Raw genomic sequence first — 16,274 nt, 5'->3', positions numbered from 1 at the left:
TGAACTGAGCATTTAAGATGCTTGTTCGTTTTCCTTTGTCTAAACTGTTATTTGTTCATGTTCTCTGCTAATGTATTGTTTTTGGAAAGACAGTGTAGTAGGTGTATTCTCAGCAATGAGTGAAGTGAGTTGGAAGTGTGTGGGGTTGTTAGTTATTTTTTTTTCTTTTTTGAAAAAAAAAAAAAGCGCCATATAACTGCCACCTCGGATAAACTGGAACTACTTGCTCTGCCTTCATATTTTTTGTCCAGGCTAAGCTATTTATATCATACAGAGATATTAATTAACTTAACAATTTAGGAAGTTCTTAAATACCCCCCCCCCACTCACCACCTTCTTTTTGTCTTCTCACCAGCTTTAGTTCCTGATAGAGATGTGAGAGTCAGTGTAAAAGCTCTGGCAGTAAGTTGTGTTGGAGCAGCTGTTGCTCTTCACCCTGAGTCTTTCTTCAGCAAACTGTACAAAACGCCCCTTGAAGCAATGGGAGAAGAGTATGGTATGTCACAGTTCACATATTCCATTTTAGTTGTGTCTTTGGGTTTCCAAATAGGGAGGCACTATCTATACTGAATATTCAAAATCCAGTTTAGTATTTGCAAACCAATATTGCATCAATTGAAGCGAACATGCTGTTTGCACTAGTAGCACATGTGGTGAGATTATTTTTCTTTTTTGGTAAAATAAGAATTAAGTTTTAGTGGATGAGCTTGCACAGCTTCTAAAACAGCTTCAACTTGTCAGTACAACTGCTCTATAGAAGTGGTTGACCTATCTTATAAATGGTTTCTTCTAATTTATTTCAGGCCATCTTATATATGGTTTGTAAGCCACTAGGTTCATTTCTATGAATGCGACAATATGATCAGCAGGGACCTGGGGTATTCAACTGGTTTGATACTGATAGTGGCAGAGGTGGAGTGTTGACCAAAACTCTTCTTAGATTTCCACAGAGCAATTTGTGTACAATTGAAATAAATCACTAGTGTTTTTATGTGATCATTGCTCTGGATGGTGTGAATGATCTATAGATTACGTGCAAGGGATCTCTGAAAGGTAGAACTAAGGCGGGTGTATTGTGAATATGCTGACATTGATGGTACAATAATTGGTACCTCCACTGAAACATTTTTAGGGATCAGTTAAGTCCAAGACTAGTATTTTTAAAATAAAGTAGTTGTAACTTATTTTCTTAGAGGAGCAGTATGTATCGGATATTCTGAACTACATTGACCATGGAGATCCCCAGATTAGAGGAGCTACTGCCATTCTGTGTGGAACAATTGTCAACTCCATTCTAATTAAATCCCGCTTTGATGTGGAAAAATGGCTAATATATGTCAGAAGCTCAACAGGTAACAATTTCTTTTAAGGGTGTCTTTTTTTTTTTTATGTAACCAAAATTTTCTCTTGTTTCATTGCTCTAAATTATTTTTTTTGTTAGGAAATCTCTTTTCCTTGGTAGACTGCATACCTCTGCTACAGAAAACGCTGAAAGATGAGTCCTCTGTTACATGCAAACTGGCTTGTACAGCTGTGAGGGTAAGCAGAAGTACTAATTTGTTTGCACCACTGCAGATCACGGGAGTATTATTCATTGGCTAGGATCCTGCTATGCTCAGGTCTATAAACATGGAGCAAGAAAATTACTACTTCCCCGAGAATTTTATTGTAGAAAACATGGACTCAGGCACAGAAATGGAGGAACAAACAGCTGGAAAATAATTACGTTGATTAGATCACATAGCAGTATAATGTGATCATGGTATTTCCAGTCATAAATGTACTGGTATGAGCTGTAATGTTACATTACCCAACAATAGGATGGGTGCGTTAGATAGAAAGGATATCTAGTGTGAACATGTAACGCCTGGTTGTAGCCTGTATTTGAAGAGCAAATGTGAGAAATGACAAGTAAAATGGTGATTATTTTCTGAAATAATAATTTCTAAAAGTTAGGAAAGTCTCAGGAAAGTGTGTGTTTCAAACTGGGTGGAAGATCCATGAGGCAATTGTTAAAATAGAGATGATAGCTGAATTTGTGAATGGAACTTAGAGCATGTGAGTTTTTATTTCTGTAATAAAACTTACGGAAGGTGTTCTGTGAAAAAAGCAGAGAGGTAAAGGAGTGAGCTTTTCCTTGAGGAATTTTCAGAAAAATAGGACAGGGACAAATTGGAGGCCAAGAGAAATTAATTCATCGGGGAGAGGCACAGGGTATGGGTCAGTGAGGCAAAGCGTAGCTTTCAGTAAAGCACAGATAGTTAATGTATGGAAAGTATGATTTCATGTGCTAAGAGGGAGGTGTCTGTGATGCAGCTGAGGGAAGGAAATCCCGTTAGTTAAATGATGCTACTTTTAACCTTCTGTTCCATGATCTTATTCTTTGTATATAGTGGTTTTGTGTATGATTACACTTACGATTATGGCTTTTTAGAAGACTTCACTAGAATTGTTCAGGCAACTTGTACTAGTCAATTTTGACTTTTTCTTTCTCTTAGTATGTATAGTATGTAATGTAGCCTGACTTCATCCTTTTTGGCAGAAATGTTCAAAAGCATTTTGGGTTGTTAGTCCCTGAACAAGAAAGTACATTTTCATGTAGTTAAGTAAGACGCAGAAATGTAGAGTTCTATAACTCTTTCCAAAGGTCACACATTCTGCATATAGTTGAATAGTCATTAAAATGAGGAGATATGACTTTTTTCAAAAAAACCTGGAAATTAGACCAGGTGTCTGAAAATACCCTGTGGAAATTAGGAGAGACTGATTTTTGAAAGGTAAGAATATAGTGCTTGTGGTGTTTAACTCTGAATTTCGGACCTTACTCTTTGGAGGATTGTCTTCTGATCTTAAATTCAGCAGCAGGTTTCAGCAGTTCACATGGAGCTAATGTCCTAGCCTTCCAAAGTACCTAACTCTGGTACTTTCTTCTAGCTCTTAAGCAATAACTTTTTTCGGTATTCAAAATAAAACATTTTTATGATCACTTAGATACTTTGATTCAGAGAACCTCTTCTGTAATATAACTGAAAGTGTTTTTTTTCTTTGCAGCATTGCATCATGAGCTTATGTAGTAGCAGTTACAGTGAACTAGGTTTACAATTAATTGTTGACCTCCTTACGCTGAAGAATAGCTCATATTGGCTAGTAAGGACAGAACTTCTGGAGACACTTGCAGAGGTAGATTTTCGGTAAGCGTTTATGTTTTTCCATGGGTGTTGTGGCTGCAGTGCAAAGATATTATGTATAGGAAACTGAAACTAAAATGGAGCAGTTTCTTTTGAAACATTAATGAGTTTTGTAAAACTAATTCAGACCAATCATTCATATAAGGAATGTATGAATTCCTTTCTCAAGTTACAATTGACTTCACTACCGAGCCCAGTCCTAGTAACCCTGTTTATGCGTTTCTAGTTCAGTGGTCTGTTTTATTAAGTCTTTTGTAAATATGTGATCAGAGATATCTGGAAACTAACTTGGATTTCATGTCCAGTTGTGTTTGGTTTTTCAAGAAAAAGTCCCCGACTTGTTCTCTGTTATTGTCAGCTCTCTTCTGTTGCTCAGTTTCTGTTACACTGAAATGAACATGACTTTCCTTCCTCTTCTTGCATTCCCTCATTCTCTACATGTTCTTCTAAGCTGAAAGACAAAAGGTGTTTATGTGAAAATTCTTCAAGTTATCCTTAGTCATACAAAATTGGACTGTTTCTGAATAGTGGTATTTGGAGTTTGCTACCATCTGTTTCAAAACAGTCTGATTTCTACATACATGGGGAAAAAAACCCACAATTATAATTGCAATGTGTAAATAATGTTTTTTAACTAAAGAAAAGTAATTCTTCTGTTAACGCTAGCCAGATAGTAGTTTAGCAAATTGCTTACCTATTCTAAAGGTAGCCCCAAAAGCATGTTTACTTCTTACATTTTCCCTGCAGTGGTGTTTTTTAAAAAAATAAAGAAACAAAAAGAACCCTCAGAGCACTAAAAGGAGAAATAACCTTTAATGTTAAGTAATGTACTCTAAATTCTATTTTACCATAGGCTAGTAAGCTTCTTGGAAGGAAGAACTTATAGCTTGCACAGAGGTGTTCATCATTATACTGGTGTAAGTAAATTACTCAATCAGTATATTGTGTTTCTGGATTAAGATACCAGTGCAATGTTGGAGCTTCATGTTTAAGTTCTGTCAACACTGGTCATTGTTGTAAGCATGTTTTGTGTAAGTAGGCTCATGTTCTGAGACTTGTTATAATTGGCAAGATACTTCACTTCTGAGATTCAAGTGTCTTAGTGTTCTCTGGGGGCTGTGTGTAGTTCTTGTTGTTCTTTTTTGACTTTAAAAAAATTTTGGCATGTGTTTAAATAGCGTATTTGGCAATGTTAAGGAAAAGATTGTCTTACAGACTTGTATGACAGATGAAATCTCACTTGTTAACCATCTTTTAACAATCTGGTCAAATGATGAAAATGTTCAATGAACTTTACCGTGATAACTTATTTTCTAGCTACTAAAACTTCAGGAGAGAGTGCTTAATGATGTTGTAATATGCCTGCTTGGAGATGAGGATCCAAGAGTAAGACATGTAGCTGCAGCTTCATTAGTGAGGTATATATGTGGTTTTTTTATTTTCTGAAAAAAAAAAGGAGTTTAGGTATTGATGTGTTAATGTGTACCTATAATTAAAATAATCCCTTAGTGTTTTTTTTGTATTTTTGTTTAAATGAGGGATGGGAGACAAATGCAGCTTTGTGGTACCTGCATGCATCATTCTGAATCATCAAGCAATTGTGCTTTGCTCTTTATTAGCATTACATTTATACTTAACTGTATTAAATTCTGATGGTCACTTTCAGTTTCAACTTCCTCAAGTTAGTTTTCTGCATGCTGAAGTGATTTGTTCAGTATTCTGACAGTAGTAGATGGACTTAAAATGTTGCAGTTGTACTGAGTTGTCCTAACTCTCAAACATTGTAGTTTCCACACGGTTATAAGTAGTGTATCTTAAAACTTTCATGCTCGCTGGTTATAGTAATGTAACTAACCTTATTTAAAAAGCAGCTGTTTGCTGTGAACTACTACAGTTACAATTGCTTTCCAGATAGACACAGCAAACAGTTAAGGATTAGTTGGTATTTTACTTATTGGAATTCAAGGATTTATGTTTTATGTTTAAAGAAGCTGTGAGCATCTAATACTGAATTATTGGAATATTTTGCTGTCAGAGGAGTCTCTCTCCTAGTCTTTCAGACTATTAATTGCTGTCTATTCCTAATAACAAATAACAGATAATGCACCCTTAAAAAATTTGCCACTTAAATGCATTTGTATTGCAGAAACAGCTCAGCAGAGAAATCTTTATCTGTTGCATCACAGTTAGTATTTGTTGCTTTTATTCAGGGACTTGATTTTGAAATGGAGTTATTTTGTTAACTGAGGGGTAAGAAGTTGGAGTTTTTCTGTATCTTCGTGTTGATTTAGTCACAGCCTGTGTATTATGGTTGGAAAAGACGTAACTGTCCAAGAAATCTTCTGCAAGTTTGTAGAAGCCCCTTGAAACATCCAGTATGGGCATTCATTGGAAGTACTGTCAGTGAACTTATAAAAAATGTGTACTGCAGTTTTTCACTGTTGTTTAAGTTGAAAATGTTGTTGGTCAAGAAGACTGGATCTTATTGTACGTTTAAGTTTTGCTGCATAGAAATCAGATGGTGAAAGGTTGTCCTTTTTAGGTAGAAATTAGTTTTCAGTTGATGTAGATAGCCATGGGGAAAATATCTGTGGAGATAGGGGAATGCTGAAGGAGAAATATTCTCTAGCGAAGTGGTCATTGTAGTGTGTATAGGTAGGTATCTATATGAAAAAAAAATTTTTTTTTTTTACACTACCATGTGTATAGAGCAGTTCCTTTGTCCTGATTTAAGCTCCTTGATTATAATGAAAAGCAGTTTTATAAAGATGAATTCAGCTTAACAATACGAGTTTTAGTAACAGTTTTTATTTACAATTTCATGTTTAATTAGTATATGCAGCTTTCTGAATTGTATATTAAATGTATTTTAAATATACTTTATATTGTGTATTAAATAGTTTCCAAATAATACTCTTTCTTTTTGATAATTACCATTAAGGCTTGTTCCAAAGCTGTTTTATAACTGTGATCAAGGACAGGCTGATCCAGTTGTGGCAGTAGCAAGAGACCAAAGCAGTGTCTACCTGAAACTACTAATGCATGAAACACAGCCTCCATCTCACTTTGCGGTGAGCACTATCACCAGGTATGTTATGTGACTTGTCTTGCTTTAAAAAGAACGTGGACCCAAATTTCAATTCATAATGCCTAGAATCGTATGTAAATCCTGCAAATCCATGCACGTAGGAATTCTTTTTTCCGGTCTGTAGGAACATCTGTGGTAGTTTTAGGCTCCACAGTAACAGTCTCGTGTTTAAAAGACAAACTGGTGTGTGAATTACTAGTGATGTGCTCACACGTTGATTGTAGGGGGTCATTGTTCTGTGATAAACTTTATCTTCTCTTCGTTGTGAGGTTACCCTATTTGTCCATTAAATTGCACAAGCGTGCACAGCTTTGCAAGTTAATCATGTGTATACATTCTTGTTGATCAGGATTCTAACTCTTCACCACTAATGATGGTGGTTGCAGAAGCCTGTACTGCAGCCTTCTTTTGATAGTGTGAACTTGTTGCTGTATTTTTGCTGCCAACTATACTTTCCTAAACTCTTCTGTTTACGTATCTTGTCTTACAGACAGTATGAGTTGTATATGTTTATTATGCCTCTTTGCCTCTGTCAATTTGTCATACAAGTTTCTAATTATGTACCATGTTTCCATATGCAAACTTCATTGTGTCAGTCAAGATTTATATACTGTAGTATGGAAACAATAGAACTTTGTGGACATTGTTATTTCAAATACAAAATAGTTATTTTTCTACAGCAATAATCCACAGTCTGTGAACATGCAAAAATGTTAGATGGATTTGAGCAAAAGCAAAGACTAATGCTAAGTAGGTGGTGATTTCTAAAGCACCTTGTTAGGTATTGAGAGTTGATCTACTGTTTCTGTTTGCTAACAAAGAAATTTGATTTAAAAAGTAAATTGCTTTTGCTAGTACAGAAGCAAAAATACTAAAATATAAAAAGGTGGTATTTAGAGTATTCTCCAATTTTGTATTTAATCAGCAGCCTATAAATACATAATAGTAATTTAAGCCATAATAATTTTTTGAGGTGTTTCTTTTTTTAAATACATGTTTTAGTGGAATAAATGTTTTTATTTCAGAACATACAGAGGTTACAACATGCTGCAAAGTCCAACAGATGTCACTATGGAAAACAATCTCTCAAGGGTTATTGCAGCAATTTCCCATGCTTTGACAATATCCACTACAAGAGCACTTACGGTGAGTTTTCTTAGTTACTATAGTGGCTGACTTTTTCTGTTCTCTTTTTTTGCTTGCTTTTTTTGTTTTTAATTATTTCCTGTCTGTATTGGTATTTACAGCTTTGGTACTGTGTCAATGGTAATAGTAATATATGTAATTCTAACTCTTAAGATACTTTGTTGTTGTTGCTAACTCTTCCAGTAATGAAACTGATGCAGTTATTGGTGTTAACGTTTTCAGTTTGGCTGCTGTGAAGCTTTGTGTCTTCTCTCCACAACATTTCCAGTCTGCATCTGGAGCATGGGGTGGCACTGTGGGTATGTCCCCTCATCTGTTATTCAAGATTCTGGAAGTCGTGTTTGTGAAACAGAATTACACTTACTTAGGTATCAGAAGTCCTGGTTTAGATATATACTGCTAAGCTTATCTTAGCACTTATTTAAGAACTTTATACAGAAGAGTGTAAGATCAGATTGTCACAGTGTTAAGTGTCAGTACTTTGTCATCTCTGGAACCACAGTGTATATCACAGGGATTGACTGCAATTGCTGTAATAGAAAGATACATATGGTAAACTTATCAAAATAAGCAATAGAAGAAAATTTTTTCATGCTTTTGAAAGAATGTTTATCGTCAGGATTTTGCGTCTTGTAGTATCTCTTTAAAATAAGAACATCATCTTTTTCACCTTGATCTCATGTTTATGTTGAAAAACAGCAGGTAAAGGAAGCTGGTTTATAATTGCTTTTATAACTATAGAAGTGTCAGGTGCATTTAAATTGCTCTCATTTGGCACACTGAATGGGAACAAGAAATGCGGTATCTGTAATGCTTAAGTGTTTTGTAAGTACTATATGATAACCCCAAATTACTGGTTGGCAACTCTAAATCTTTGATCTTGCCTCAGATTATCAATGTGCTGTGCCATGTGAGCTGTAAAACTAGCTACTGAAGATGTGCACATGTAGAGCTGTTTGGTTTTTAAATAGGTTTAACATCATTTGTGTTGATTTTCTTCATTGCTGTCGTTCTTTCTCTACTTTTATTTTACTCTTCTCATATCCTGAGACTCTATTGCAATAACACAGCTTATGTCTCCCACCCCTACCTTGCATATGTGCACAAGACTTTTCGCTAGAGATAGTTCAGGATGATACTGGTTATCAATTAAATACAGAATTCTTCAGTGTATCAGTAGATGTCACTAGCAGCTTTGATATTTGCCATTTAAAAAAAAAAAAAGTTACAGCTGTTCAAGAATACAAAGTATTGCCAGGTCTCAGCTGCAAATGTTTAAAGTCCTACTTGAGTGTTAAATGTGTATTTCTGTAGTGCTGCTTTTTTTTAGATTAGCAGTCTACTTAACTGTTAGATTTCTTAAGACTGTAAACTTACCAAAAGGGGGTAAAAAAAGTCATGACATTCCAAAATTAAACTTCTAGTGTTTCCCAGCCAAGTCCTTCAGATGAAGCTCAGAAAGGCTGCACCATTGGAATGGCCGGCATGGTCCTGTCTCTCCTTTCATCAGCATGGTTCCCACTGGACCTCTCTGCGCATCAGGATGCTTTGATTTTGACTGGAAACTTGCTTGCAGGTAGGGCAGAGCAAGAAAAGTAGGATTGTCCTGTTACCATTAGCATCAGAAGGCTTGTATCTCACCCTATTCTGATTGCATGCAACAAAATACTTGCAAGATTGAGCAGAAGAAATAAAGGAACTTCTTGCACTCAGGAGAAGATTTTGAAAAGTTTTAAAAGATACTGCTTCCAAGTTGTTAATTTCCTCCAGTTCCCAAAGGAAATGTGCAGTGTGCCTACTACAGGCTGGGTACAAAGAATTAACATTAATGCTGGTTTTGAAAATATAGGCTCACTTTTCCCTATTTGAATTTCTGCTCATAGAAATTATATGCTTCTAAAATTTTCTGATACTTATTTCCAAGTTTTTATCTTCTTTTTCTTTAAATAATGTGATTCCTATTGCAGCAAGTGCTCCCAAGTGCTTAAAGAATCCCTGGAGTGCTGAAGAAGATTCAAATCAAGGTGCCGCAAAGCAGGAGGAACCCTGGCCGGCTCTGGCAGATCGAACTCTTGTTACTTTAGTAGAACAGCTCTTTTCTCATCTGCTGAAGGTCATTAATATTTGTGCACATGTAATGGATGATGTTGCTCCTGGCCCAGCAGTAAAGGTATGTATAAAATTGTGTGACTTAAATACTGTTGTGATGCAGACCTCTTCAAGGGTCCATATATCAGAGTTGATACAGGTAAATATCTTATACTTTGATAATGTGACTCTACTATATGTAGGAATGCAAGTAACATGAAAAAACCACATGTATTATTCCATATAACAGGCTTTTGTTTAGTTCTGCAGCGTTTGTAATATTACCTTAAATTTTGAACCTTTTACTCCTGATGACTCCACTTGAAACATTAATTCAGTGGTGAGTGAATACAGTAAATGGAGTATTGGCTTGCATGTTCTGGCAAACATCTGTTGACTTTTGTGTTGGTTGGCTGGCTGTGATGCACTGAGCTCCTTTTGGTGCTTAAAAATAACTCTTCTATCTTTTGAATATCCAGAATATTTTGACTTCTGAAGCAACTTGTGTGAGGTACTTTGGGGTTTGGGGTTTTATTTTGAGACAACTACATTTAGTGTTTTTTAGTGACTGTAAGGCAATGTTATTAGGATTAGTGATTTCTTCTTGTTTTAAAATAGTGAAAATATTTTTTGACACTCCTTTGACTAGAATCAAAACAAATTTTAGTTTGAGCACTAATTCCATGTCATTGGCTTATGCTGAAGTCGAGAAGAAAGTAGGGAACATATTAAGCTTCTTCCGTTTCACTCGGGAAATTCATGTCCTAAACCTGAGAGTTGAGACATTTAAATTTAACTGACAGGTCAAATAAAGGGGAATTTAAACAAAAGGTGAATATGCTTGTATTTGTGTAAAAGAAAAGATACTTGTGCATACAAATTAATAAAGCTTCTTTTAATTTCCAGGCAGCGTTACCTTCTCTCACAAACCCACCTTCTCTTAGTCCAATTCGGAGGAAGGGGAAAGAGAGGGAATCTGTCGAACAGGCGTCTGTGCCAATGAGCCCTAAAAAGGGTGGTGAAACGAGTCCAGGTAAGCACATTTACTCCTATTAACTCTCCCACCTACCATCCCCACCTAAGTATGGTTATGGCACACAGAGAAGAAATAAATCTGAGTAGTTGGTTTTTGAAGTTTTAATTCAAACAGCTGGCAGACCTACTGTCAGTTCTTTTCAGTGCTGCATTGCAGGAAAGGCAGCTGTGGGTGGGCGCTTCTTTACTGTTTTGTTTTTTATGAAAATTAATTGTACTTTTCAGAAGCAAGGTGCTTCTGAATTCTTTTCGTCACTGTTTTTCTGAATCTACTCAGCTATTGGCTACAATTAAGAAGTAATTTTTGCATGTATTTTACTTAAAAGAAGTTTGAAAGTTGCTTTCCAACTTTTGGTAGGAGCGGCTTACATTGCTCTTGGAAACAAGATTCTGAATCTTGAAAACTTCTTTTTTTCTTAGTAATGAATGAAGGAAATGGGTGTTAATACTGTTTTGTAAATTGTACTTGCACTTCAATAATAAGTCCTTGAGGTTAATTTCTCTTATCTCAGAGGGCTAGTTTCTTAGTATGCTAGTTCATTTTCTAGTTATACAGCGTGTGTTTTTGCAGTTTAAAATACGCATGCAGATTGAAAAAATCATGCTGTCTTATAATTAAGATATGGGAAATTATGTTGAGTATACATGTCGTGAGCACCCTAGACGAATTATGTTGTTCTAATCTATGATATATTTTTAAGCTACTAGGCAAACTGATTCCACTGGGCCTGCTCCAACAAGTAAATCATCTTCAGTAGGAAGCTTTTACCATCTTCCGTCATATCTGAAGTTATATGATGTCTTGAAAGCAACCCATGCTAATTATAAGGTACTGCATGATATCATTTGGTTGAATTAGAATGTGGTGGGGTAACCAACTTTGTGTTTCTTTTAAGCATGGCTCTGCTTGTATCGAGACTCACTTGTTTGCCTGTGTAAACAGTTTATCCGCTAAAAAAAAAAAATCACTACCAATAAAAACAAAAAACAAGCAAACAAAAAGCCCTGATAGGTTTTGTCACACTATTGCTTGTTTCTCTGCTGTCACTAATGTTGGTACCAAATGACCCTTCACTGGCTTGGCAATGCCGAAGAGATCCCAATACCTGTTCGCTCTGCAGTTTATTCCAGGATGGGTAAGCTTTTTCCTCATTGGTTCAGGTAATAGAAGATGCATTCCCTAGGGGCTTGGTTGTCTGATTTGTATGCTTCAGTGGTTGTATTCTTATTACATCTATCGTGTTTCTGAGAAACACATTATCCCTTATCCATTACTTGTGAACAACCTAGGCCTTCCTGGATGCTGTAACTTCCTCAAGCTAGAAGTTCCCTTTCTTAGTCAAAATGAAGTCCTACCTTTCCAGCAATTCATAAGGGAGTCTAAGCTGTCAGTGGTGCTGATTGAACTATGCTGAAATTTTAGGCAAAAGATCGTTTTGTGTCAGTACCCAATTCTTTCTGTAATTTTTATCTCCGTGTCAAGTACTTGTTAAGAAAAACTGTGGTTTTACTTTTTGGGACCAGGTTACTTTGGATCTCCAGAACAGCAATGAAAAGTTTGGAAGTTTCTTACGGTCTGCCTTAGATGTTCTGTCTCAAATCTTGGAATTTGCTACACTTCAAGACATTGGAAAGGTATAAGATTTGTGTGTTTTTTCTTTTGTAGTAAAGTTGTCCAATATCTGTAGTTCTTAGTGGGAAAAAGCACATATCATTGATTTTAAAGTTGGTACTGTTGAGACAGACAGTAGTCTTAGAAGCGTTCTGCTGCCACAATGTTGGGTAAAGTGCCAGAGCAGAGTTTCCAGGTTAAATTGCTGCTGTTGAAAACTGGAGTAATTTTTTTACTGTTTAATTTTCATGTGGAGATTTTTCGTTCTGTCAAAATGGTTTGCATTCAGTCATTTTTACTATATTAATATGTTTAAATATACTTGTGTTAAAATGTTAGAAGGCTTACTGCTCTCCTTCTCCTGTGTCTTTTTTCTCCTTAACTATGTATTAGGCATTGTGGTATTTTAAGACTAGGAGGCAGATCTTGCAGTTTTATTTCTTTACATACTTCTACGACGTGTTATTGTCCAGTTTTCATAGTAATGCTCTATATAATGAAGGTGAATGCAATTAGGTGCACTTGATTTTCTGTTTTTCTAGTGTGTAGAAGAAATTTTGGGATACCTAAAATCATGTTTCAGCAGAGAACCAACAATGGCAACAGTTTGTGTACAGCAGGTAAGGAGATAAATTTTTGTATGTTACGGGAAGGTTGGGAAGGTTGTTCCTGATATCCTGTGGTTATCAGTTGGATACTAAGACTGGCCATTCTTTTAGGAGAAGCGGTGTGAGGAAACTGTAGCCCAGGTGGAGAAAGCAGAGCATGTTTTCTGTAATTTTCATGACTTGTTCTGAAACTTGATACCATCTGAATAGTACGGTTTCTTCTTGAACTGCTTTCAATTCAAAGAACTATTTTAGCTAATGCTCAGAAAACAAATTCTTTTCCTACCTTCCCAAATGTGTTCTGTAGCCATTTAACTACATCAAAAACCTGGAAAGCAAACAACTGTGTTACTGATGGATTTCTTGCAGGTTTCCAGTTAAACGTTTGGGTTCAAGACATCAAAGTTTAATTTTGGTGGGAGGCGAGCTTTAGTAGACTGTTTGAGTTGTCAAATGAAAATAGCTTCAGTTGCAAAAACAACCATGTTTTTTTGGGTGAGGTCTGGTTTGTTTCTTTTTTCCAGTTTTTTCTGTTTTCTTGTATTTGACTACATGATCCACAGTTTGCACTTTGACCTTTCCTCTTCAGTCCTTTAGGAGGATGAGGACTCAAGATTTTTTTTTCCTGAAACTTTAACTTTTTTTTTTTCCTTCCAATTTTCTTCTCTAGTTATTGAAAACATTGTTTGGGACAAATCTGGCTTCTCAGTACGATGGCTTGTCTTCAAACCCCAACAAGGCTCAAGGCAAAGCTCAACGTTTAGGTTCTTCCAGTTTGAGACCTGGTCTCTATCATTATTGCTTCATGGCACCATACACACACTTTACACAGGCCCTTGCTGATGCTAGTCTAAGGAACATGGTCCAGGCTGAGCAGGAACACGATGCTTCAGGGTAACTTTCCTCCCTTATGATATAATGTTAACGAGAATTAGAATCTTTTTATTGTTTTTCATAAATGCAGGTATCACAGGGGAGCTAAGTAACTTAAAGTTACAGTATTGTGTATTATTTTTTTCTTGTAGACTTAAACAGAGTAATTTGTCTTGATAGTGAGATCCTGAATGCAACACTATATTAATATCATTAACGTGTTTTCCAAATCAAAGCTAAATCATTAAAATGGATATCACTTTTTTAGTTTGTTTTTTTTTTTAAAATGTAATAGTTTTCGATGCTTGTATTCAAAACTATTTCATTAATTTGCTAAGTATAGCAAATAGTCAGTAGCCTTAAAGGAAAGGCAGAAGGATAACTAAGCAAAGACCAGAAATTCTTTCTCTACAAGATGTTTGTTGTCCACAAATCTGTGTGATCTGATCTAAGTGTACTGTAGGTTGTCTCTATTGCTCTTTTGTTTTACTAAGATTCTTGAAGCAGTCAAGTAGATAAAGAAAAGTTGGCGTTGATAAAACAATATGCATCTGAGGAGAGTGTGTGTGTCTCTCCATTTTTTGTAATGTGTATGGGTATTTTTGTTTTTTCTTATAACAGATGGTTTGATGTGCTGCAAAAAGTTTCTACACAGCTGAAAACTAACATTACCAGTGCAGCAAAACATCGTGCTGATAAGGTACTTGTGTCTGTGTACTCCTGAAAGAGCTGTACCTTAGATTTAAAACTTTTTTTCCTCCTTTTAAAATGTAATTTGATTTTTGAATCAGAGACCTGTTCAGATATTAGATTACTTTAAAATCTCTCTATTACAGAATGCTATTCACAATCACATTCGTTTATTTGAACCCCTTGTCATAAAAGCATTGAAGCAATATACTACAACAACATCGGTACAGCTGCAGAGACAAGTTCTAGACTTGCTTGCTCAACTGGTTCAGCTACGAGTTAACTACTGTCTTCTGGATTCGGATCAGGTTGGTACCTCACCATTTTTGCAAATTTCTAATACAGGGATCTCACCAGTAGGCTTAATATTTACAGCAAAATGCTCGCAACAATCCATTAATTTACTATACATGCAAATAAAGACTTAAAGGAAGGTGAGACTGAATCACACACACACACCCCCAACCGTAAAGAGCTTCAAATTTCTGTTTTCCTATTGCATATAAATTACTTTCTAAGCTCTGCAACAACTATTTCAGAACTGTTTATCAGATCAAATTCAGGAATAAGATGATGTGGGCAATGCAGTCAGTGTTGTTGAGTAAAACTTTATTTACAAGTAGAAATACTTTCTATCTATCTTGAGAGTATGGACTTCCATATAAGGGACAGTGAGCGTCATGGTTGACAACCATTATTTGATTTTAATGGTTGGGGGAAGCAAATACAGTACTCTTTCCATATAAGCAGTAAATTTGTAACATAACATTTCAGTGTTCTGTTTACTACAGTATTTTTTGATTTATAAACTAGTATGAGTTGTAATATGTAACTTTCCTGTAAGTTCATGCGCAGAGAAATCTTTTCAGTGCATGAATGTTTTAGATTTTATCTTGGTTTAGAGCTAGATTTTTGGTTGATGCTTAACTTCTTGACTATAATGCCTCAAATAGCGCGTGTTACAGGAGTGAGAGAGAAAATTATACTTAAAAATATATAGACTAGGTAAAATGTGGCATAAGTTCATACAAACCATAATAAGCTCTAACATCAACAAGATTCTCAAGATTTTCTGTAACTGTAGAGGGAGCGCTTCATAACATTAGAATGAACTAATACATAAAAATGATTTTCAGTGTCTCTCTTTCCTTTCTCTCCTTCCAAAACACACCCTTTTATAACTGTCAAAATTATTTCAAATGGGAAGTAATGTCTTTGTATCTGTTGTACACTTTATTCTCTCTTCAGGTGTTTATTGGATTTGTGCTAAAGCAGTTTGAATACATTGAAGTAGGACAGTTCAGGTATGAAATTAGCAAAGATCCTTTGAACAGTGTGGGTTTACAACTGTCTTATTGTGAAGCATGTACTGATTAGTTTTGCTGGTTATTTCTGCCGTATGAGAAAGGGAGAGTTACCTTCTGGGCAATGTGCTTGTACATTCTCTGGCTCCAGTGGTAGCCCTTTTAGACTATTTAGGTTCCATGTGTCTGAAGAAATCGGGAAATAGCATGGAAAAAAAAATATCTTGAGCTGTGTTGTGCTGTTTCTCCATTTGCTATTGTAGAATCATTCCTTTAGGACATACCGCCACCACACCACCACCCCTCAGCCCCTCCAGCTATGCTCTCAGGAATCAGCATTTCATTGCTAGGATTCAGTTACTGAAGTGAGAGCTACTTCCTGTTGTGGATTCAGTGTGAATCTGTTTGTATTCTGATCACTTGGTACATTTTCTATAGTACCTAATAGATCATAAGCAATGCAATGGAATTTTTGTTGTCAGCTTTTTCCAGTGTTTCTCACGCTTGAGTTTGTATGAAGACATGAGTGGGTTTTTTTTGCTCTGTGGGTCTCCTACATAAATTCTCCAATGTGTATCATGTGCATTAGATGGTATGTTATAATATTAGTAACTGTGTCGTGATCAAAGCTTGAAACAAATC

General features: G+C 35.8%; 1 protein-coding gene across 2 annotated transcripts in view; it reads left to right on the top strand.

Annotated features, from left to right (window-relative positions):
• The window catches only part of HTT (huntingtin), an 88,210-nt gene that overhangs the window by 27,267 nt on the left and 44,669 nt on the right, over positions 1-16,274 (top strand). For both annotated transcript variants that reach the window (XM_054202107.1, XM_054202106.1), the window contains 19 exons: positions 356-496; positions 1,194-1,352; positions 1,442-1,539; positions 3,052-3,191; positions 4,042-4,105; positions 4,506-4,606; positions 6,130-6,276; positions 7,302-7,422; positions 7,645-7,721; positions 8,847-8,998; positions 9,390-9,592; positions 10,417-10,543; positions 11,247-11,374; positions 12,070-12,180; positions 12,700-12,777; positions 13,436-13,659; positions 14,260-14,338; positions 14,475-14,636; positions 15,577-15,632. In XM_054202107.1, the coding sequence (XP_054058082.1) occupies positions 356-496; positions 1,194-1,352; positions 1,442-1,539; positions 3,052-3,191; positions 4,042-4,105; positions 4,506-4,606; positions 6,130-6,276; positions 7,302-7,422; positions 7,645-7,721; positions 8,847-8,998; positions 9,390-9,592; positions 10,417-10,543; positions 11,247-11,374; positions 12,070-12,180; positions 12,700-12,777; positions 13,436-13,659; positions 14,260-14,338; positions 14,475-14,636; positions 15,577-15,632 (2,368 nt within the window). The remainder of the gene's footprint in view (positions 1-355; positions 497-1,193; positions 1,353-1,441; positions 1,540-3,051; positions 3,192-4,041; positions 4,106-4,505; positions 4,607-6,129; positions 6,277-7,301; positions 7,423-7,644; positions 7,722-8,846; positions 8,999-9,389; positions 9,593-10,416; positions 10,544-11,246; positions 11,375-12,069; positions 12,181-12,699; positions 12,778-13,435; positions 13,660-14,259; positions 14,339-14,474; positions 14,637-15,576; positions 15,633-16,274) is intronic.

Source organism: Rissa tridactyla, chromosome 5, assembly GCF_028500815.1.
Source record: "Rissa tridactyla isolate bRisTri1 chromosome 5, bRisTri1.patW.cur.20221130, whole genome shotgun sequence".
Taxonomy (NCBI): Eukaryota; Metazoa; Chordata; class Aves; order Charadriiformes; family Laridae; genus Rissa; species Rissa tridactyla.
Note: the sequence above shows the minus strand (reverse complement) of the source record. Positions and strands in the feature narration are given on the sequence as shown.